This window comes from Scatophagus argus, chromosome 5 (assembly GCF_020382885.2).
Source record: "Scatophagus argus isolate fScaArg1 chromosome 5, fScaArg1.pri, whole genome shotgun sequence".
NCBI lineage: Eukaryota > Metazoa > Chordata > Actinopteri > Scatophagidae > Scatophagus > Scatophagus argus.
Window position 1 is genome coordinate 21,824,697 of NC_058497.1, and position 24,787 is coordinate 21,849,483.

At 39.4% G+C, this 24,787-nt stretch overlaps 1 protein-coding gene across 2 annotated transcripts in view; it reads right to left on the minus strand.

The window, feature by feature from the left end:
• Nucleotides 1–204: 204 nt before the first annotated feature.
• The window catches only part of cadm2b (cell adhesion molecule 2b), a 122,685-nt gene continuing 98,102 nt past the window's right edge, over nt 205–24,787 (minus strand). For both annotated transcript variants that reach the window (XM_046389665.1, XM_046389664.1), the window contains 7 exons: nt 17,102–17,254; nt 16,259–16,396; nt 9,739–9,897; nt 9,345–9,435; nt 8,956–9,134; nt 2,299–2,421; nt 205–2,184 (listed from right to left, as the gene is read on the minus strand). In XM_046389665.1, coding sequence (XP_046245621.1) covers nt 2,066–2,184; nt 2,299–2,421; nt 8,956–9,134; nt 9,345–9,435; nt 9,739–9,897; nt 16,259–16,396; nt 17,102–17,254 — 962 coding nt within the window. In that variant the 3' untranslated portion in view covers nt 205–2,065. The remainder of the gene's footprint in view (nt 2,185–2,298; nt 2,422–8,955; nt 9,135–9,344; nt 9,436–9,738; nt 9,898–16,258; nt 16,397–17,101; nt 17,255–24,787) is intronic.

Consider the following 24,787-nt stretch of genomic DNA (forward strand, 5'->3'; position numbering starts at 1 on the left):
AGGCTGAGTAATACTCAGTCGTTGCATAGAATAACAATTACACTGCAAATGTGGTCATAGTGCTGTCCATCACCATGCTGCCTTTTATATAGCTGTAGATATGCAGTCTGATTATTGTGACTGTGGGTAATAGGTCTGTAATTCATGAGCACAAAGCATTCCTGTTGAGTGCAAGTACAAACCTAGTCACAACAAAATGGCAGTTTTCAAATTGTTCATATTTTAATCCGCACTTTGTCTCTCTTTTTTAATTTTTTTTTTTACAGTGGCATAGTTGAAAAATGAATATCAATACTGAGAAAAAAGCAAACCTCACACATCCCCCATAAAAAGCAAAATAATTACAGCGATTAAAACTTTGTACAAAATGAGTTATTTATAGCATCATAGTGAACTAACAAAATAACATGTATGAGCATTGGCAATGTGGTTCAATGTCTTTGATACAGTGACTATATACAGTGAGGGGATGTCTGATTCACCAATGCCTGAACATGTCATTAGAACTGTTTGCAGCAAACTCAAAGGCCATAACGGTGATCCTTGTGTCATTTTTTTTTTATGATAAGTCACAGAATTAAAAAATGGAAAAGTTAATGTCAGACAACTACTTTAGTAACAGCAATAATATCAATCAACAGAGTATTATATAATAAATGTCAATCAATCATAATAATAAATACATATATTTTGACCAGATTTTTTTCCTTTTTTTCTTTTTTTTTCTACATTTTAAGCAATTCATTAGAATCCCTGTTTGAAAAAATCTCAGTTAAGTGTGAAAACAATCTCATCAAAGTGATGGGAACTGATACAACCTAAAATTGAAAGCTATTTCTAGTGTTTTATCCTTTACTAAAACTGAATAATTACACACTATTTACAAGCCATCTGGCAAAACAACATCTTGTTTGATAAATGGAAAAAAAACAAAACATTAAGACTTGAGGAATAATTTAAATACTGTATATGCTAATATACAAATTGTAACGTGTCAGGGATCCCGAGATTCAACAGTATTGTTCACCAGTAGTCACATTAGCAAAGTATGTTACAGCAATATCCACACACTGAGCATAGTTGTTCAATAAAATTCAACATAAATAATGAACCCACACAAGGTTCCAATCATTCAGTTTGGATCTAATATTAAATCACCAGCCAAAATTTAAGTTCCTCATCCATTATGATATCTGCAACTGTACTGAAATCCCCATCACATGCCTGCCATCATCTCTCCTTCTAGACTCAAATTGAATCCTGAGACAAGAAACAGTTGATGTGTTTTCCCTCCATGTTAGTCTTCTGACTTTGTGCTTTAATTTTCTAACTTGTTCTCTGTTGGTACAACTTAACTGCATGAGCAGACAAAAAAATCCCCCCCCCCCTTAAAAAAACAAACAAAAAAAAAATCAATGCAGAAATATACAGACAGTGCTAAGAGGGAGTTAATTTCATCCAGAAACAATCAGATAGACTTTGCTGTTATGTTTTCTTTTGTCAAAGTGTCTGGTCTATTTTATGATTTTTGAGTGTGTGTGGTGTGGCCACAGTAGGTTAAACTCCAGGCAACATCCAACACCACTGTTTAATCCCTAAGAAGAGTCTTCTGATGTTAATGTCTGATGAACTGATGTATTTAATATATTCTGCTCAGTCTGAAACAGCTTGAAAAACCTAAAACTTGACTCTAACTTGAGTTGATGCACATTTCTTGTCTCTTCTGAGTTTTAAAAAAAATTTGCAAAAAGTTGTATACCAGGTGAATTAAGAGAGAGTAGAGGATAAAAGTTATTGCAAGCGATGAAAGAAATGCAGAAAAATGTACAGCATTTAGGCACCGTAAAACAGAAATAATTCAGTTGTACATGGTTCACACTGATTACAAAAGGAGAAGGCTATATTATCAGCAAATGCTTTGAAAACAAGCATATCCAAGCATGAGCTTTCTGGAGAAGACAAAAGAATAAAGCAAAACAGGTCATGTAGTAACGCCGAGGCAGCTTATAATTGCATGTCTGCTGTCAGAAGTTGTCATGAAACGAAGGAAAAGAGTAACAGAAGTCTAGATGAAGTACTCTTTTTTTTCCTCTGCATGCACGTGGTTTCCCTCAGCGTTGATGATGGCTGTGTCTGCATCGGGGGCGTCCTCTGCTCCTTTGGCCTCATGTGTTAGATACGTCCCTGTAGACATACAAAGCCACAGCAAGTTATCCACCTCCTGGAAAGCATTAGACATATACACTTACCCTGAGCAAGAAAATTGTTATTCAAGGGAGTCCAGGTAACCTCTTTTACCTTTATGTCTGGCCAGATATCGTCCAAGAACTATTATCAGACACAAGGTAATGAAGACCACGACAGCAACGACACCGCCGATTAAAGCATGGTCAGGTCCATGTTGTCCTAAAGCATTCGGATCTGAAACAAGACAAAGACAGAGATGGAGGGAAAAGTGGAGAGATAATGTTAACACCTACAAGGTGTGTGGCTGCTCTCTGATACAACGGTAGACTTTTATTAAAAGGCAATCAAAATATTTCACTCCTGCACTTACGGTTAAAAAAAACCCGAAAAAACGTCAGATGTAGCTTTAACACACAAAACACAAAAGTGCCAATGAGCCTCTGTCATATTTAGAGCATACTGACATTGCTGTTCTGAAGTGATTGAATAGAGATATAACAGAAGTATTCAAAGGAAATACCACAAATCTCTGCACAGTTTAAAATGTGGCATTAGTAACAGCAACATGCTGCAAGAAAACCAAAGCCTAGCTCTGACTGATGTTTTAGTTTTGCTTCCAGAGCCTCTACACATAATATATTTTGTGTTTTTCTCATGCTCGCTGCCAGATTCGGCTGCTGAGGATAAGCAAGTCTTATTTAACATGAGCCATCCTTTGGGCAGAGAGCGAACTGATGGTTTCCCAAGCAGGAGCATGTCTTTGTGTCTGTCCTGTAATAAACGGGAAGTGGCTATGTCTTCACTGTGCACCTTGTGTGCTCTCATTATCTCAAGCTGATGAATGGCTATGGCTGGTGTTCAGATTTGCAAAGTGACCCTGGGAAATGACGGCGGGGATGTTCGTACAAACCTCGTTATGCTATTCTGCTAACGGAATGCAACCCTCATTTTCAGGAACCCAAAGTGTGGGACGTTAAAAATAAAAAAGATGAAGTTGTGACACATGCAGTTTATTTAACGCCATGCAGGACACAACCACCACATTTGTTTTATCAGGGACTCACAAGCAGGCGCTTCAGACTTTGACGTAATAACTGTTTTGGTCCAACAGTTTGGCTGCATGTCGATGGATATAATGATCTGTACAGGTGATTCCACTGTCAGCAAGGGGCATAAGCAATTTTCATATCACACTCAGCTGGTGCACGCTGCTCACAGGAATGAGACAAGCTGACACACAACTTGCTGCTTATGCTTTCACCTTGAAGTATGAGTAAATGACCATTTAGTATTTATACTGGTCCAACCAGATTTTTGAGCTTTTAAATAAATGGGTTATTTGTATATCAATCCTGAACCAAGCCACAGAGGGGCAACTTTTAAAGAAAAAGATGGTTGAAAAAAATGAAAATAACACTTTCACACAAAGAAAACTACAGATATTTTAGCAGCTCACATAGACATCAGTCACTCAGTTTGCCATCAATTCTATTTCTAGTCTGGCCGAGTATTTTAAACCTTATAAATACATATATGTCTTACAAATAAAACCCATATCACACTAAAATGCTGCAACCAAATGCCATGCATAGATTACATCACAAATATAGGACCTAGAAAAATATGACAAAGAGAAACATTTTTCAAGAACTAAGTGATCAGAAATGTGAAAAATAAAGAGTTCCCACAAAGAATTTTGGACTTCCCCTTCCATTTCTGCTATAACCACATAATCTGCGATCAAATATTTACACAACGGCACAGATGCAATCTCCAGCCCAGCTCAATTTATATACATCCATCCATTTCATTGTGCAAAGACAAATCAAACTAGAAACATATTGTATGATAACTTATGCAGCCTGTGACATGGCTGGAGAGAAAGCAGCTGGCATCAGCAGAGTGAGCATCCATGCATGGTGATGGTTTGGCTCATGCTGTGTGGAGGTCGTGATGTGTCCTGACCCAGATCCAGATCCAGCATCACACACTGTAAATCTGGCTTGCGATGATCGTCTAGTGGGATATTTACCTGTTGTAGGCCCTGGAAAGTCTTTGGCTGTTGCCATGGTTGCAGACAGTGACAGCAGTAAGGGAAGACGAGGGGAACAACACCGTGATGAAAAAGGTGACCACAAAAGTTCAAAGGAAACATGAGAAATTAACATGGTCTGTTTTTCTGAGTTTTTACTTTGACACCGTGCGGAAGTGACGCAAAGCGAAGCTTGCTGTCAGAGCCAAACGCATGCTTAACTTGAGTTATTGGAAACAGTCAGTGGGAGAGCAGCACAAGATACATCGACAAGGACAAAATGAGGGCATACACACTGACACTTCTGGGGTGTAACTGGCAATGTACATCCTTAATGGGTCAGGTCATCACAAAAAAGGTGCAGCTATGCAGATAGTTTTGGTATTTGCCCAAGCTGAAACACATTGATTTGTATGAGAAACATGTTGCAGTTAACTGTCTAATGCTTTGACCATCACAAATGAAATCCCATTAACCATGATTTAGACCAACACCTCAAAACCAACCCATATAAAAGCAAAACTACCTGCATGCCCTCAAAGCTAACTAGAGGTGAATGACAAAATATGTTTTTTCTACTTTTGGACTGGACTGACCCTTTAATATTGAGAGCAAAAGTAATGGTCTGTTCATTCATTTCAAAACCTTCAGGTATCAGGTAACATGACATCCACCTGCTCCAAATATCAGGCAGTATGATGAAGGATAGACGAGAGTATAAAATGCAGCCAAACAGCAACGTTAGTTGAAAAACAGAAGTCTCAGCTTTTATCGCATACTTTCCCCCTCCCTCCCCCCCATTATCATCAGTTTAAAGGTACCTTGTGGAGTTTGTTTTGACTGCTAGTAGTGCTGTGAAGCAGTGTTTATATGAGTGGGATTCTGTTTGTTTCTATTGTGCATGCGAGCACATGCATGCATGTAGTGATACACATTCCTGTCACAAGTTTCCAGCTATTCTGCTGATCAACAGTTTGCAATGGCAGTCAATACTTACTGCAAGTCACTACACACAGATGTAAACACAATGCGCAATTTCAAAATTATGACGAAAGATTTTTGTGAGGGGGCAAACGCCTTCAACATGTTTGCAAGATCTCAAGGATACACACAATGTGTTTTGGCAAGAAACACAACCTAACTTCCGTTTGTTTACAGGAAAAGTTTTCAGAGCAGGTTCGTGGACTTATTATCGAAATGAAGCACATCCCGGATCTATGTGACCTTTGAGTTTTCTCCATGACCACAACGAAGCTATTTCGACTGTTAAGGCAGCCATTCAACACGTTCTGCCTGTGGAGTGCTCTTGTAGCTCAGTGTGGAAAAGTCACACACAAACACTACAACAGTAATTAAGTTATAAGAGAGGACACATGGAGCATGTGATTGTGATCAACATCAATCAAATGCGATTGCATGTGTTCTTGTTTGGTTGTGATGCTACAGATCATTCATCTTACAAACAAAACCATAAATATTCTGTTGTTTTTTATTTTCTGCTTCTGCAAAGGTGGAAATTTGTGCAAAGGGTATATTAACAGCAACTACCTCATGTGGTTACCTACAATATCAGCCACCAACATTAAAAGTAATCAGAAGCTGTAATAAAAGTGCTAGTGAGGTGGAGGTAGAGTTCTGTGTGTGTATACACAGACACACACACACACACACATATATATATATATAAATAAAGCAGAGGGGAGAGAGAAGTAGACACAGTATTAAATTCATCCAGTAAAACAAAGCTATTTTCTAGCTCAAAGCCTGGTTGTTAGCTCATCAATCATCAACTGTGTGTTCAGTGTCATGTTTGTGAGTGCATGGAGCGTTGAGGCGGGGCCATGGAGGGGTTGCAAGCGTACCTACGAACGCAGCTGTGACTGCCTGTGCCTGACTTGGGAATGTCAGCACTGGCAGATTGGAAGAACAGAAGCGAGAGAAGGAAGCACGGGAGCTGAGGATGGAGGCACAGGAAGGTGATGACGACTGCTAAATGAAAACAGGAACAATGGAGAGCAAAAACAAACCTCTCCATGGGGAACAGGCTCAACGCAAGAAAACTTACAAGAAAAATCAAACAGCACAAATCAATTACGGTGCAATTCTGGTGCAGTTGGCTAATTCTTGTCTTTCACCTCAGTGAATACAGGCAACATAATGAGAGAAAAATGCACAAAATGACAAAATAATGACTCAAGTTCATCTTTCGTGAAAATGTAAATGAAAATTTGTCAATAAGCCAGATGCAGAGAACGTGAAACTCATCAGGTGTCATGCTTGTTGAGGTGAAAATGCACAACAAGAAGTGAAAAGTGAGGCTACGAGGGCGAGAAGCAGGGCTTCAGCTTCACAAACAGATGCAGCCATTTCTCAACTGTATTTAACCAAGCTACTATCTGTTACCATCCCTCTAACATCTCACTCAGAGTAATTATCATATACGCTGTTTCCTTGCTTTATTTAATACCGTGTATTAAGGAGCGTAATTGCGGACGTTGATAAATTGCGGCGGAGCGATGACATTTATTGCTTTTCAGCTCTCCTGTCATTAGCAAATTAGGCTTAGAGGCTGAGATGATCCGAAAAGACCCGGTAAGTATTCATCCAGACACGGTGTAGCTCTGAAGAATGACTGTCATCATTGGTGGAAATGAACCCGTCTCTCACATCTTTTACCTGCTCGGCTCAATTTTTCATCCTTCCTTGGTAACCAGGGCCTTTGTGTTTAGTATGAGAGGGCTGTTAAGGGGTTATAAGCTTTGCTATTTCCTCTGTTAATCTGACAGAAAGTGAAAAACAGCTCTCTGGCAGTACAACTCTGCCAACCCAGTTTAATTAAGCAAATCTGAATGCTTCTTTTTAAAATTGAAATAATGATAATAATAATAATGATACAAAAAAAATCTTTCTGACTGAAATGTGGGGATTGAAACTTTGGTCCAGCACGAGGCTTCCAGATATGATAGGATGATATGGACCAGTCCGACATAGCTGCCTACCCCTGTTCAATGAGTACACTGAAAGAAGAGACTGAGATAACAAAAGCTGAAAAGATGAACGCGTAATTCTCCTTTTCCTTCATCTTTTTCCCCAATGAAGAGTTTTCTCTCCCCAAAAGCCTCTGCCTTTAAAATCGAACAAAGACGCTGCTGTACATCCACTAACTGCTCGTGAGCTTGAGTAAGTCCAGCGTCTGAGCTGTGATAAGTCGCTCCCAAACAAACTGAACTCTCGTGTGGGCCTGTTTAATTGGCAAAAGTGGAAACAAATAAATCCATATTGAATTTGAAAATTCTGTCCTTGTTTTTGCGTTTTTACTTGGCTGTATTTGATAAACGTTATAAACATGTGCTGCAGAGGCCTTAATGATCCGTTTCCTGCACCATGCTGTCTTTATTCTCTCAGCCGCTCCACTGTCTCGGGATTAACTTATCTCTCCTCCAGGCGGTACTCAGAAGCTAAATTCTGCATCCTTAACACTTTCTTCCTGTTTACTCATAGGAAGAGTCCAAAAGCTAAACCTGTGTGCTGATATGTACAGTGAGGTAAACTGGGTTATCCTGCACAATGCCAAGGCAAGACTTGAAGTGAATTTTCGAAGAAGTGGTCTGCAAGCTGGTGACCTGCGGGATTACAGAGTAGTGCTGGTTGGAAAATGTAATTAGTCTTAAAAGTGAACATATTATCTGTGTTGTAATTTTCATGGTGTTACCATTTCCAGTTTTATCCACTCCTGTATTACCACCTGGCGTAAAAAGCATTGTGATTATATATCAGATTTATGTAAAGGACCATAAGGTTTTATCGGTTTCATGCCATTTACTACAACTCATCTAACAGCTGCCCTATTTGGACTTGAGGAGATAGAGCCCATTGTTTTAGGATGGAAGCATCAACAGTTAATAGAAGAGCTTGTGGCTCGATCTTCAGGTCAAAGTGCTTGAGAGCAACACACCGAATCCCAGTTGGCTCAAACCCATCGGGCCTCTGCCACTCTGACTGCTGTTCATTTATCATGTTGCTAAATTTTAGAGATTTGCATTTATTTTGTTGTTCCGGGGACCCATTGGTTTCCATTTATTTGTCTAGAATATTATATAAAAATCAATTATCTGATAATTTTAACTTGCTAAACTTGCAAAACTATTGTCAGCACAGTGAGAATAAGTCTGGATTTATTATTTATATGTGAGGTCAAAACAAATCATGAACTGCATAATCACGCAACCCCAGTTTAGTACTTACAAAAACTGATTAAAAAAAACATGTTTATACATTTTATATAATCATTATTTAGTGAAATTGTTGATTCTTTGGCAAATCATATTTAAAACATGTTTGTTGATTTGTACCTTCTACTATTTCATCATCTATAAATGTCTATTTTCACATTGTGATAGCGGGATGGAGACTGCGTCAGCTGATGTTCATAAATTACCAATTATCACCAATGACTGTTTAAGGCTTGAAGTCAAAATTTCTGTCCACAAGCTGTTTGTCATACAAAACCGACATTAAAAAAAGTTCTTTAAAAATGCCTCCAGCATTATTTTCATTATGACTGGCAGATCTGACAGAAAAACTGTAGTTCCAGGAAATGCTAAACACGATCTTCTCCTCTTGAGAAATCTTTCATATTCAAGGTAGCTATTACTGCTTTGTCATTAGCTAAGCTTGAAAATAAATCAACAGCAAAACTGGTCATCCATAAGAGGACCAGCCATTACTGCACCCACCATATACAAACAGTACATATTCAGCACTGCTGGTCCCCAGATGGTTGCTGGCCTCACAGCGGTATGTGCCATTGTCTGTTTTGTTTAGTGTGGTGATGGTTAGTTCCCTGCCCTCCACAATCATACGCTCGATGTCTGGCAGCTCTCCTCCATCTTTAGACCACAGCACCGGTTCAGGTCTGAGAAAGAAACAAAAAAAAGAAACAGTATTTTCTTTATATTTTGCTGCTTATGATTTCTTGAATAACTGAAGTATTACTAACGGGTATTCTTGAAAAATGACATTCTATAATGAACATGAATCACATTTCCAGTCTAAGTCCAATTTCTGCATGTCTTCCTGCTGGTAACTGCAGCCAAATTGAAGTTGTAAACAAATGTCAACTTACATTGGGTTGCCTATGGAAACACACTCCAATTTAAAGTATTGCCCTTCCTGTGGAATAATCAGCGAATGTGTGATCTCCAGATGGGGAGCATCTGTGAAGAAGAGACAAAAAAATTCCAATATAATGACAGCACTGTGTGTTGGAGGCTTTAACTCTAACACTGACAAAGTACAACAGTGGTTAGTTCTTTGCCCATTGGGCAGCTCTTAGCTTTAGCCCATATCCCTGTTCTGCTTTGGTACTTATCCCTTACCTGCAAACTAATCCTACACTAATCCTAAGCAAATGCAAAGCTAAACCTCCAGACATAAATGTAATCTCAATCCTTGCATTTCTTCTCAATGCTAATCTTACACCTAATCCACCTTTGCACGGTGTGTATGACGGCACTCACAGTGGACCTCCAGGACCTCGGTTGTCATGTAAGGGTTGGGCAGAGACACGTGCTCCACGCTGCAGGTGTAGGCGATGCCATCATCCTGCCTGTCCACCTGGAACTGGAGGCTGCTTTTCACTGTGAATGATTTTCCTGTGGCATTCACTTTCGTATTACCTGCAGAGAGTCAGAAAAATGAACAAGCGTCCAATCTATATGTGAATTACTAAAATTATTAGGTAGCAGTTCTAGATTTTGTACAAGCTCTTCATGCAAAAATATAATACTTTGCAAAAAGAAGCAGAGAAAAACAAAAATCAGCTCGTGTGTTAACCAAAACGGCAGAAACATAAACTTTTATTTCAAGATGCTGCCTTTCTGACATGGATAGATGTGGTGCTGTTGTTGTTGTTGTTGTTGTTGTTGTTTTTGTTGTTGTTTTTCTCTGCATCTCCTTTGAGGGAGAGAATCTTTGGCCTTTGAAAGTCAAGTCAAAGTAGAGTGAATAGTGAAGGGAAAGCAATGTGAGTGTTGACTCGGTTGGCTGGGTGTGTTTGCTCCTCCAGGACCATCTCTCAAACATCCCAGTCAACACAAACAGGCACATGCTCCCCCGGCATAGCGGGGTGGATTTCCATAGTTGTAGTCTCACCTTTCATTTCTTTCCTTCAGCTTTGTCTTAGCTTCATGCCCAAACATTCACCCTTTACACATCTTCAGATCTTGATTTGTGTTTGTTTTCTTCCCTGCCCTGTGATGTTGTCTTCATTTTGAGATGCCTTTTAACTCATAATTGGAAGCATTTCTTTGTAATTTGCCGTGGCTCTGCTGTCAGAGCTTCGTGTGATAGTGCCACTTCTCTGTGGCAACAGCTGTACAAGGCTGCTGCACCGGAACAAGGCAAAAAGGACAAAGGCTTTACTTGACAACAGCCTCAGAAGGACTTGTCACTGGAACTGGTACCCTCCTCACCCTCTTAGATCCTCCCCACACTACATCCTCCCTCCTCCACCTGCTCTTCTTCTTCTCCCTGGGCCTTTTTGCCATCCAGTGCAAACCTGAGTGAATCAATACATACGTACAGTATGTACTCACTCCACTCCTTCACTCACAAATACACGCACAGCACACAAATTGTTCAGTCCCCTCGTGTATTAAATACTAACAGCCCCTTGCAATGAAAGCCAGATTATGCATATCATCATCATTTTGGGCTAATCTGTCCTATTTGTTCCACTCCACTGATTCTCTTTGATTTTGTCATGTGCGAGGAGATTACATTTTTTTTAATTGTACTCCAATAGAACCATTACTGCTATTGCCACTACTACGATTGGTACCACGACTACTAGTACCTGCATTGCTCCTGTTGCTACTGAGGTTGACAGATTCAATAATAATTCTAATTCTTCTATGTTATACAATTATTTAAGTGGGATAAATGTCTTGTAAATTTTTTTATATATTTTTTTCTATAGATGATGATAGTTTTGGTGTTTTGAATAACTTTGTTTTGAATTATGAGAAGAGACGCCCCTCACAAAAAGAATATTTTAGCTTTTGTAATTATTTAATGTAATTAACTCAGTAGTTTTTTGTTGTTTTTTTCCCCCTTTTTTGTTGTAGAGAAGTTTAAAAATGTGATAAGCAAGTTATGTGAAATAGTATTTTTCCGTTTTTGGACTTCTTAGATATTTTGCAGAGTATGAACTTCTCTTTGGATCTGAGTTCTATTAATTACTGGTGTCTTTTCAAAGTTCAAAACTAAAAGTAATAATAGCAAGAGGAAGAAGATGAAGAAGGAGATCTCCACAAGAGGAGGAAGACAAAACAACAACAGCAACAACAAAAACTGCCTTTTTACATGCATCCTCAAAGACCTTCCGGACATCACGCTCACATTGATTAATCCATCCCAAATGAAACTCATTTGTGAGACCTGATTTCATATCACATATCATTTGAGCAAACAGGAAAGTCAGAGGCCCTGCATTTGAGAGCCACGGGGCCTGCCCTGAAGTTCAGAGGAGGGATAGTAAGTACCTTTACCACGTCAAACACAAATCTCTCCAGCTTTTCCTCTCATTCATCAAGTTGCCTGCAGCATCAGAGCTACCTTAGAGAAGCTGTCAGTCTGTTTCAAGGTGGCTGCTAGCACTGCCAGAGAGCACGCAGAGCTGCTTTCATATGAATGCGAATGTGCCCAAGTGCACCTGCTATGAACTAAAACCCCAAGAGGCAAGCTGATCTACAGTCAGGCAGCTGGGGGAGCTCCTCTAATCAGCACCTTTGAGTCTGTTTTCGACAAGGTGCTTTCTCTGTGGCAAGATTCGATTTCATTTTTCAAATGTCTACTGCAGTTCAATAACAGTAACTTTGGTATGGTCAGGTATAGTTTTTAAGTCTTGAAATTTGGCTTCTCTTCAGATTGTTATGGTTCTATGTTCATTGTGTAAAGTTGTTCTCAGAAAGAAATAACTGCCTTTTGAACAATTTGAGCTTTTGTTAATTTCATGAAGGCACCAGAGGCTCTCTCTAATACCACATTCATTTTTAAAACTTTTAAACTGTTTCGAAAACTGTGCTTCTTTCAACGCCAGAACCTCCTGCTCAGCACAGTTGGCAACCTACTGCCTGCTGACCAATAATTACTGCAGATATTTCATTTGTGACTTAACTTGTCAATTAATTTGCTGTTGAAATTTGTCTTAATTTTACATTGGACATTCCTAATGAACAATCTTGCACTTTCGTATTTTTGGAGCTTGGTAGTTGGAGGATACAGCTGTTAGCTTGCTAAACGACAAGCTAACAACTGTGAGATGGGAAATACAGATGATTTTCTACCAGACTGAATCAATGTAGTCTTGGGTAGTCCAAGGCTTAGATATGCTCACACAGCAACATAAAACACTTTATGTATGTTCAACCATGGATTATCACTTGGCTCATTTCAGTGTCATTAACTTAAACTAAAAACCCAGGTAGTACATACTGTTAGGCTAACAAAACAAGGCACAGGAAGAAACTGTTACAATCTGAAATAAATTTAAAAAAGGGATAAAACATACATACATTAAAAAGTATTTAAGAGTGTTGACAAAATGTCAACACTGTGGCAAATACCATTTCTTTACAACATATGACTCTAATGTTTTATTATACTAAAATGCTTTCAGTCACATTAGAAGATGAGACCGGCACAGATTTGCATGAATGCAAGCGGGCTGAGTAGTGGAGCTGGGGAACACTGTTGGTGTTGTCAAGTCAGATCTGTTAATCTGCAAATATGAAATCCTCAGCTAATAAGATCAGAATGGAGATGTTCACTGAGCTCAGGTCCATCTTCACATAAAGCACAGGAAACCTGAGCACTGCACTGCTGTGATGAAATCGCACAAGATCAATGCCCAGGGTGTCTGAGAACAGTAACGCAAGATCTTTTATTTTAAAGGCTTATATCCATTCAGCTTGTCTGGCTTTAGTTTTGATTGTGATTAAAAATGTGTTTTTAAAAGGAATTAATTTTGATGCATTTTTTTGTTAAGGTTTTACTTAGAATTGACAAAAATGTCACTGTTAAACCATGCGTCAATATGTGCAGCAACACATAGATCATTCCTGCTGCTGCTGATGGACACAGGCACTAAATGTAATGGATATGCCGTTCTTGCTCACAAGTCATTCTGCGGCACACACACAATGAGCTCCGGTATGAAAGAGGCACTTGAGCTAATTTTGGATCACGGTCTTGATGTGGAGGAAGATATTAATCCTGAAGAAATGAAGTAAAAGAAGTTAATCTTCTCAGAAATATTGGACAACCAAATAAACAAATTAATCACAGAACTGATGAGGAACCTCCTCACAATGATGTTACACTCTATTCAACACTGACAACACTGTCACATATTGCACCTTTTGTCTGTGAAACTGAATATAAAATTAGTCACCATGCTGGAGGTGTTGTGTATTTGAATATGCCTTTCTGACACTGTGAAAGAAATATATGGGCCACTTTATGTATTCAAAGAGAGTGACATTGGGTGGATTTTTCCTCAATAGGCTATAATTTGAAGCCTAGCTGTCATTCAGCGACACAAGTAATTTGTATGACACTATAGCCTGCAAACAAATTATTTGACACTGCATGACAGTTGCATTTGGAGGGTTGCAATGGTGTGTGCTTCTAATATAAATTGTTGAAAAACAAATCATCAGAGCATGAAATAAATATGACATGTTTTTGCTATTACACCTGCTGTCATCTTGGAACTTTGTAGACTCGTCCCCCGGTGGGGATAGATTTGATTGACGGCAGACACTGGCGGCAATGATCCATTGCAGAAGAACCAATGGCAAAACATGCTGCTCCCAGCACATTCTTGCTAAAGAAAGCTTTAAAGCAACACCTATAAAAGACTTGTATCCGGAGCACTGATTGACATTCCTCCTCTTTGACACTTTGACATGGAAATGAAGTTTTTAAGTCGAGCCCTCCAGTCTCTGCTTTGTTCTTTATCTCTCTTTGACTTGGAGATGCATCACACCAGGTCTGTTTGCCCAAGCGGCTTAATAAAACCCACCGTACGCAGGTAAAACTAATAAAAGAACATTTGTGTACAAGACACCGGGTTGGGGCAGACTTAGGAATCATGATGTTGTTTTTAGAGATATGCAATTCACACATTAATAGTCTGTCATAAATCAAATTTAAATTTAGAGAGTCATTCTTTGTTTTAATTTTTCCTTTATGCATTTTTATGATGCCTGCTGAACTGGAAATTGGGTCAGACTATTACATTTTTATTTTTATCAACAAAAGATGGAGTTTTGGAGCCATGAGTAGCAGTGTCTCACCCTTTGGACTGCGTTTTATGAGCGTATGTCCATATGTACATTAAAACATTAGGTTTTGAGCTTTAAAGATTGTTTAAAGTATATATTTAAGGTATACCTTGAGACGTGAAACAAAAAAAGCGATCATTTCAGTGCCTCTTGAGATGGACAGCAGTCTGGTTGCGATGCTGTGTGCCAGCTCTCCGCTGGCCTTTCAGGAATCTACGTGCATGTCATCTCAACAAGAAAACTTCATATCCCAGCCCCTCTCCCATCAATCATCATGCCATGCTGGGCAGACACAGACAGAACCACCAAGAAAAAGCTCTCTGGTGCAAATCTTCAATAAAGAGCAACTGTCACACTGAGTCTCCGCAGCAGGCTCCATTACATTAAAGAGCTCCACACAGCTTACCTCTGCCATCAAATTGAGAAAAACATTCCATTCTTACTTTTTTATGTTTTTGTCTAGCAAAAATAATACGGTGATAAAAGCAGTAAAAGTACAAAGTGCAGAGCTTCAGACAGTTTGGAAAGAGGTACACAAGAAAGTAAAAGCTTATAAGGCACACAGTGTGAAACCACAGAAAACTTCTGCCGGTTTAGTGTGATCAGCACACATTACACTAAACCATCTGCTGCCTATTGCAATGTCTCTGTCATTGGTTTTGGCAGTCTGGGTAAAGATAGTTAAGTGGCCTTACTGAGTTTGCGTTATTGTTTGTTCTCATATACTTTTTGACTCCTTTGACTATTCTAACAGTTGCTGTTCGCTGTTCGAATAAAGTAAAACACCTCAGAGCCACCTGCAGAATGAATGCAGAGCCCAGCAAGATCAACTCATCACAGGTGGTACAGAGAATTTAAGAACGTGGAATAAATGAACACCTGTGTGTCTTTTTGGGTGAACACGAAGCATAAAGCACATAAATGGTCTCTGTATCTGTGAGCATGCAATTTTTGGGCTCATAATCTTAGGAGCTTCTCTCTGTGCAAGAAAGTTCTGGAGGAATAGCCTTTAAAACATGATTCTTCACCAGGGCTTGCTTGTCCACTTTTGAAAAAATTTTCAGTTGACCACTGAGTCAACAGTACATTCCTCTGACACTAAATCAATTCCTTAATTTAAAAGTCTAGGAAGAGAAAGAGTCAAACTCTTTGCTTTTTTCAGCTTTTAAATTGCAAGTTTTTTTTTTGCTTCTTCTCATTTTTATATCACTGTAAACTGAAAATAAGCAAGAGCAAACCCAAGAGCTGACATTTTTTTTTTTGATCACCACCTTTAGTATTGATGTATTGACTGATTGGCATTTCTATTAATCAGCCAGCTGAGTATGTCATTACTTTGTGCCACTATCAGTGAAAACAAAATGCTGGGCAGGACCTGCTGTTGATGTACACTTAACTTTATAATTAGAATCGATAAGAGAGGCTGCTATATGTCTTCACCTTGGTCAGGCAGTGAAATGTGGACAGCACAGTCCAGCAACATTTGGACAGCTTCCAACCACAGCAGCAATGCTAGCTTTAAGCCAGGCGAATCATGGCACCACTAAACCCATGGCCAGTGGAACAATGCATGAACATGAGCACAAAGGAATGCAGCAGCAGAATGGCTTGACAGTAATGATGTCTCCAAGAGTGTATAAGTGGTAACAGAGGATACAGTGCTCTGTGAAATCCATACCACCATGCTTACCTTGGACCTCCTTGTCATTTCGGAACCACCGGATGCTGGCAGCTGGTTTGCTGCCCGTTGTGGTGCACGTCAGGGTGATTACGTCCCCTTCCATGGCAGGCTTGGTGAATCCCGTGATCTCTGGTCGTCCTGGCACTCCTGTGGTGCATGGAAGTATAATTACCGTATAAATGACATACTGAATACACATATATAATGAGTTCAGCAAAAACTCAGTGCATGTTATGGACTGTATCCCACTAACAATAAAAAACAAAACAAAACAAAAAAACTTTTCACTGATTGACAATAAGTCACTTCCAGACATGTATGCTGCTTTATTCTCTCAGTGGCAAAGGCAAAACCTTAAAATAAATGGGAAAGTAAATATCTAAAAATTAAGTTTGTGGTTTAAAATAAAGTTAAAATAAAGTTAAAAATAAATTACCCAGAAATCTCACATCACTATTACTGTTAATACTTTCTTCCTTTCAGGCTGTGAGATGCCTAAGGTCATCTTATAAATGTAAGTATAAATAAATGTATTGTAAGTGTTGACAGTGTGTGGGAGTTGACTTTTTATTTTAATTCTGTTACAGCATATCCTCCAACACGGCTGTCTGTCTTACACAGATGTGAAAAGGTTGAGGTCATTGTGGCTGTGTCATCCTTTATTCTACTAGAGGGTTATTGGTAAAAATTAATGCAGAAATGTTATTTTCCTACAAAGCAACAGGTGCTGTTGTTGTATGTTGAAGAAAAACAACAGATTTTAATTCAAAATGTGTACACATTCATGCTGCCAGAACTTGGAGAATTAACCAGAATTAATTGTTCTGTGGAGACCAAAATAGATGCGCTCACCCAGAACAGTGAGAAAGGCCTTGGTGGTCTTGACAGGCATGGTGAAGAGCGAGCAGGTGTACTGGCCCTCGTCTGACAGGCTGACGTCACTGATTCTGATGGTGAGCTCCTGCCACGAGGCTCGCACCAGCTCGATTCTGTGGTCCCTCAGAGCTGGAAAAGATGACACGAGTCACAGAGTGATAAAAAAGGATATTAAAGAAATCATGCTGAATTCAATGATGGCAATTAACTGGTAGAAGTAACATTAATAAGTCAGATAACCTTTTGCAGAACAAAGGCGAATGCATCGTGCTTTAGATTTTTTCAAATAGTTGTCAAATGCTGCCAACTCATACTGTGGCCAATGGTTTGAAACATTTTCCTTACATTTGCATTCTAGACTGGCAGTCTTATTCACAGTCTGTGAGGTTACAGGAGGCGTCAGTGGGACGCAGTGAAGCATAGCAGCAGAATAAAGCTTATAGTCCTAAATTTACAATATCTGTTTAGGTAATCACTTACATTCCAGGTATTGATTTAAACTCACTTATAGCAACTGGCAACTATAGCAACTGGCTTTGTCTGTCTCATTTTGTTACCAAAACCTGAGCCTGACCTTACACAGAAGAAAAATCCAAAATAACTGCCACAGATAAGTGACAAATAATTCAATTCAATTCAATTCAATTCAACTGTCAGGTGTATTGTGTCAGAATAACCAAATTAATGATTGCAATCAAAATGTAAAAAATAGCTCTAGGAAATTAAAGATGAAACACATTTTACTATTCTGGACCACAATTTTCCATTTTATTTCATCACGTATTTGCTGTATTGTCATACGCATGAATATTGCTAAAACATTCTAGTTAATAATATGAAATTTATTCTGGCCAAATGGCCCATTCCTCGTGCAAACTAAAGGTAAAAATAAATAAAAAAATCACAATACAAATAAAAAATGATGATAAAACAATGACTATAAGGAACCATTTTTTAAGACCTGTAAGTGTTGTCTTAAGATATGAGGCACCTTCAACACAGCTCATTCAGTGTGCATCCTCAAAAAGCCGAGATTCCGTATCACCTTCTCCTACAAGCAACCAACCACACAAGGCAGGGAGGAAAAGTGATCTTCATTGAATAAATTACGCATTCTTAATTTTCATTCCCTTTAGGCCTGGCCAGCTCTCTCCCTGGACACTCTTTCATCTAAACTAATTTGAGCTCTATTGGATTGTACTACACAGCCGCAAATCTGGCAAAATGCAGCCGAAGTAGGTGTTGATTAGGATTTAATCAACACGGCCAATGTAAAATGATGTCAGATAAAGACAACATCTCTGTGAAAATAATTAATCACCTGCTCCGTTCCCATTTATTTGATTTTAACGATAAAAGTAGACGGCAAACGTGTGATGCACAGTTAAACTAGATTGGTTGAAGTGATTATTAGATTTACACAGACACAGGTCATTATCAACAATGCTGTTCTTCCACTTCAATTACACCACATCATTTCATGATCGTTATCTTATAATCACACACACTGAGGAAAAAAAAAAAGAAGATTGGCTATAGAGATACTGATGGCTCTCAGATGTTTCTTATTAGAGAGTCTTTGTTACAATAAAGAGCCACATAAATAAAACAAACTTCAAGACAGAATTAAAATTTAATAACAATCTGTGCCGTCGGAGAGTCAGCTTATTATGTGCTGTGAGGCTTATACAAACATTTTATAGTCTTACTGTAGCAAACTGCATCCTGTAACAAAGCTGCCTGATGTTCTTTGTAGTTAAGCGTCATCACTACAGAGCTTGAAAATGCCCAGAGGCTCTGGCAGAAAACAACAAAACCCTTTGGTGGATGGATGCATTGGAGAGGTGACGGGGTCTGAGCAAACATCATACAGGAACTCAAAAGATATGGAAGTGCAGGCTGAGAGGATCAAAGCTTTGGACAAGATGACATACTGTACTTCCCCTGGCCCACATCCCTCTATCTCTGCAATGCACAGTGAAAAGACAGGGTGAAACACACTGACTTTTCTTGTTCTTAACCCCGTGTTCCTCAAAGCACAAACACCTCTGAGACCCTGATAAATGCTCTGGCTGTTTCCTAAGAGGGATTTGCCAGGGAAAACAGACATCTTTTTGGTTAAAGTGATATTCAAACCAAATTCTGTAGGTGTAAAAAGATTAAGACTCTGAATCTGTCGCAACAGATGTAGTGTTCACAAGATTTTCAGAAAAACAAAGGAATAATCAATATGCCCACAGAAACTTTCCAATTTAATGTAGTATGATTCACTTCTCTGCTGGTTAGTCTACATTTGGGCAAAATATGACTAAAATTTACATGTTGTGCCATTGCCGCCCAGCTCCATAAATTGACTTTTAATATTGTCCGTTAAACTCTAAATAACAAAAGAGTGACTAAATGCAGATTATTTCAAGTGACATTTAAAATACAAAGTATGTTTTACATCCTATTTTGTCTGTCTGCTGAATAATATCACATTACCATCAAACAACACTAAATCTAAATGTCAGCGGCTCTAATACTGATTCAGATAGCTTTAACCCAAATAGTGTCTGAGTACTCCCAGTTAAAAGATAGACTTAACTGATATATTTATTGCTAGACAGCCACTGGCACTGAACAGCATGTGAATCAATGACATATTGATAGAATGAGATGTACAAAGGTTTGAATAACCCAAAGACAAGTGTTATCTATTACTCAAACAACATATGGCCAGGAAACCATACTTCTAGAATCCAATCCAGGCTAGAGGCCCAGATTGTGTGCAGATCCGTCACAATCAGACCCAAATGCCAGCGGCTGACAAAGCTTTTTTCCAGGTGCTTTAGGAAATCAATGTGATGAAAAGGTTCATTTCCCTCAAACCCTAGATAGCCCCTGCACTGTTCATTCTGCTTAGGAGGAAGCATAAATCTGCACCCTGACCTTGTGTATGCTACAGCCTTGCAGCATGGCAGCTTAATGTGCAGTACATCTCCTGTGATGGAGGCCTTACCAAGGCTGTCTCAAATCAGTAAAACTGACACCGCAGTTCCCATCAGACAAAGGCATACTGTTGCTATGGCCCTTTGATGTAAAGTACTGTTTGCCTTGTTTCACTGACAGTCCCCTGCACCACCGACCATGTCAGTGGAACCCTCCTGAGGTTTCCCAAGAGAACTGTTTGTTTGAATTTTATAAGCCCAGGTCAATTTTGATAAAGGTCACAGCATCAAATGGTACTGTGTCGAAGAACCTGTTTTAACACATGAAGTGGCTGCTTAAAATGCCTTATTACAGTATGGTGCTCTGTTTCCATGTGTAAGAGAAGAGCTGGCAGCAGCTGGTAGCTACTTTGGCTTTGTCCACAGATAAAACTGGAAGCAGAGGAACTGGAAGTGCACTTATCATGTAGCATTGACTTCTGCACTCCACTGAGCGGCAAATAGATGTCAACCAGTGTTTCTAATCCAAAACAATGAAGTATCTCCTGACAATCCAGATAGAAAAGGACATTTTACATCTATCCATTAGTCTTGGAAATGAGCCGATGACTCTCGGGTTCGGCCAAAATATGCTACATCTGCAATGCTGAGTGTCCCCATTTGGCCATTCTTGCATGGCCTGCAACCACTTTGAACCAGTCCTGGAATGTGAAAGCACTAGCTGTCCTTCAGCAAGAACACAGGGCCCTGGCGCACCCCCCACCCCCTTCACTCTCCAGCCAGGGGCTCCACTCTTTGCAATTAGAGTGTATTTGCTGCTGGCTGTGCTTGCTCAGTGACTGTGTGGGCGACTCTGGACGTGTTCCAGGGCTAGTGGTGCAGGCAGGGGGCTCTTTCCCACCACACATGTGGCTGCAATTAAGAGAAGGAAAAGGCCTTGTTCCAGAGGGCCATTGTTACTGCCCGCACTCTCAGAGATCCCACAGAGCAGATGCTACTCAAATTGGACTCATTTTCAGCTCTTGAAGGAGGAAAGGAAAGAAGGAGGAATTCTCCCAGCAGCTATGCTACGTCCCCTCTTCAAGTGGTGAATAATGAGACTGAATATTTTTTTTTCTGTCCATTTTTCAGCCCACTGACATAAACTTGATTGTACACTGGGATTTTTTTTTTTGCCGTTATTAAAACAAGTGCCAGTGGGGATAACGCTTCTGTTGCAAAGACATATTACTGTACATCACATAGCAATGATTTAGCCCCTATAAAAAAAATGATCTAAACATTTTTCAGGCAGAGGCTAATATACATAATACATGAGAGTGCAGCATGGCACAGAGCTTAGTATAGTACATACAAAAGCAGTCCTTCAAATTAGTGGTAATAGTTGAGTGTATAATGCCACAATGTAGATTCACATTTCACTAATGCTGGAGGTAACGCAGTACATTTTAAAGCCCATTAGTCCCCGAAGAAAGACATTAACTGTGGCCTTGAGACTCCTTCTACATTTTGTTGTCAGTAAAAATAGTCAGTGAAAAATTAAACAAACCACTTATAAGAACACACTAATAAATGTTCCTAAGAATCACTTCTGTTCCTTTCACAGGGAAAAAAAAAATCTGAAATCAACTTCACTGCATGTTCAGCTCTTAATAAATTCCAAATAAATAATTTTAGAAAACAACCTCAAAAACATTACTACTACTACTAATGATAATAATAATAGTAAGAAGGAGTAGAAGAAGAAGAATGGTATAAGTTGAACTTCATAGTTCGTGTCAGTTTTCAGCTGAGAACAGATTTGCACCTCTCCACACATCTGAGCTGAGGGAAGTGCCCAGTGTACTTGATCAGTACAGACCCACCATCAAATGTTGTGTGTTTACTAGAATGGACATTTAAATGTGCTTTCATTGGTGCTCACTCCAGTAATTGCATCCTTGGTAATTATCCTTCATTCTCTCAAGCTAATGAATGTTTTAATGCTCACATTAGAGCATTCATTTAGCACATAACAGCATTTTGATGACTACAAGCCAATTAAGATCAATTTTGCTTTGTGACCTTTATGATCCAGGCTGAATAACCCAATTAAATGTCATGAATGATGAACCATAAACTTCTGAGAGATGGAACTGAGATGAGGAAAAGTGATGTACAATTTGCCACTGCATGTACAGTGCATACATGCAGTGTACGCCTCCATATCTCTGTTACAAACACATTCTGTAGTTCAAATGAGCAATTTGTTATCTGTCTTTGACATGCAACCTGCAGTAGCTTCCCATTAATTGCATTATTCATATTCACCCTATCTGGCAAAAGATTCTGCTTCTGTCCAGAATGCCTGCAGGAATGTCATTACCATTCTCTACAGCATCGCCACTTTATCCTTTATCCCTTTCCCACAGAAGCCAAAAGTGAAGTAAATCATAATGAAGACAGCAAAGGACAGCTCTGCTCTCATTTGTCTTGCTCGGTAATAATAATTCATAGCCCAGGCAACAAATAAAAGGGATAATTCTACAAAAGACATATGGTCCAAATCGATTTCTTCATTGCAGCAGCCCACCACATAGAAGCTCCCTTCAACAGTCCCCACTAATTGGCCTAATGTATGAATGATGTGCTGGCCTGGCTCTTACGGGGATCTATCTGCATGCTGGTCTTTGCCATAGTGTAGTCTGAAACCTCTTAGGTGGCAACAATCAACCAAGACTCAGATGTACATAATGGATGAGGAGGAGCGTACCAGAGAACCATTTGGCATGATATGAGGAAGGCTGTATGCAGCTTTAGACAAATGTGCAGAGACAGTCCAACCAGTCCAACCCATATGGATCGGCTTTGGGAATCCAGCAAGGTTAACATTCTTGGAACTCCATGAGTCCTATATGGGAGAGACTGAGATAGAGATCTTTCTTATTGTTTACTCTCTCACCAAAGACACATTAAGCTTCCGAGCTGTCTATTTCCTTCACAACCGCAACCGCAACCACATCTCTTGTCCTCTTTCCAGGTCTCTGATGAGACATGACATTGCTCTGTAGACAAATAGTGGGACGCACTATGGGAATTACTAGCTGCGGACTCCCAATGGGTTGATATAATATTAATGCACCATTGTGATCCCTCCTCTGTTGCAATTAAATTAACAGAAGGTTAATTGGAGTAGTCTTTTTAATGGAGGCCGTCCTTGGCAGAAAAATGACAGCATCAGTCTGAATGTTTTAAATGGACTATGTTTATGTTTATTACTTGACATGTCAAAGAAACAAACTGTCCCAGTTTGTTTTTTTTTTCTTTTTAAGCTTCAACTAGATATTTTCCAAGCTTAATCCAGGTGGTTTAAGGTGTGTCTTACCAGTACACATGTATGAATATTGTTTGATGCAAAAGATATACACGAGTCGACTTATGGTGTTCAGTCTCTTTAAAATTCTGTTAAGACACAGAAATCCCTTTTCTTCAAGGCTGTAAAAGCTACTCTTTGGGGCTTTTTTCTTTCTTTCTTTCTTTTTTTCATTTGTCAGATGTGAATTAAAATGGAACAAATTATAGTTAGGACAAAGATCAGATTTTGTCTTACCTTACCCAGAAGCTGTCAGGCTCACTTGATATAATGCGGAAATTCAGCTTCTTTACAGATGCTTCCCTTTACTCCACTACAGCTGCTCAAAAGGATTTAAAAGGTCATTTAAACAGTCTTTTTTCCTCCCTCACTATTTTATATCAAACTCCAAACACATCCAGACAAATGCCCTTATCTTTAATACATAGCTTGAGGGAAACAGCAAGAGTAGATTTCAAAAAAAGCCTCACAGAGTGTTTTGTCATAATTAAAACAGGACGTATTTTCATCATGATTACTTGCATGTGCTGAGCATCCAGATTCACACATAAAAGCTGTAAATGCTCAATTTCCTTTGGATTACACCTGCACAATGACATACTACCTTCGTGAAGAGAGAGTTTGGGAAACTTGCATGTGCATCAAATGGTAACATATGGCCATGCCGTCATGGACACCCAAGGGAATTGTAGTGAGCATAGAGATGGACAACAGAGAGAATGGACAAGGACAACAATCACTGGGAAAAGGAAAGAAGGCAAAAAAGATCCCAAAGCACATAAACACTGAAAACAATAAAATGCAACATAGATGTATTAATCTAATCTATTCACTCACGACAGCAGCTATGCCCAGCTGTTCATCAGAGGAAGAGAACAACCTGCCTCAAGCTCAGCCAGTCTGCAGCTACTTCTTAGACTGAAAGGTAGCATAAGGCCGAATCTAACATTTTTCAGTGGCTCCTAGAAGAGGCCACAACAAACAGGAGAAGAAGGACAGTTGCGGCCCTCTGCCAAGCAATTAACTTGTGATTTGGCACAGCAGAGATTTCTTCCCAGGTGTCCCACCCTCTTCCTCACATGATGCCTGTGTTGTTCCACGCCTCCCGTTTCTCCTGATGGCCTCACAGGCATCATATTAGTTGTGCCAATAAAGCTTTTCATTTGGCTGTTTAGAAGGAGATGGAGAGGAAGTGTTCCCACACTTAGCCCTGGCAACCTCTGCTGAGTGGACTACATTCATTTTGTCATCTGTATTGCTCTGAAAAAGGATTCTGTCATGCAATATAAATGGCTGCCCAAGAAGGGCAAAGTGGCTCATACATATTGTGCTCTCTAAGCTCTCCTTTGATGCTTATAACAGCAGCACCCTGGATTTACA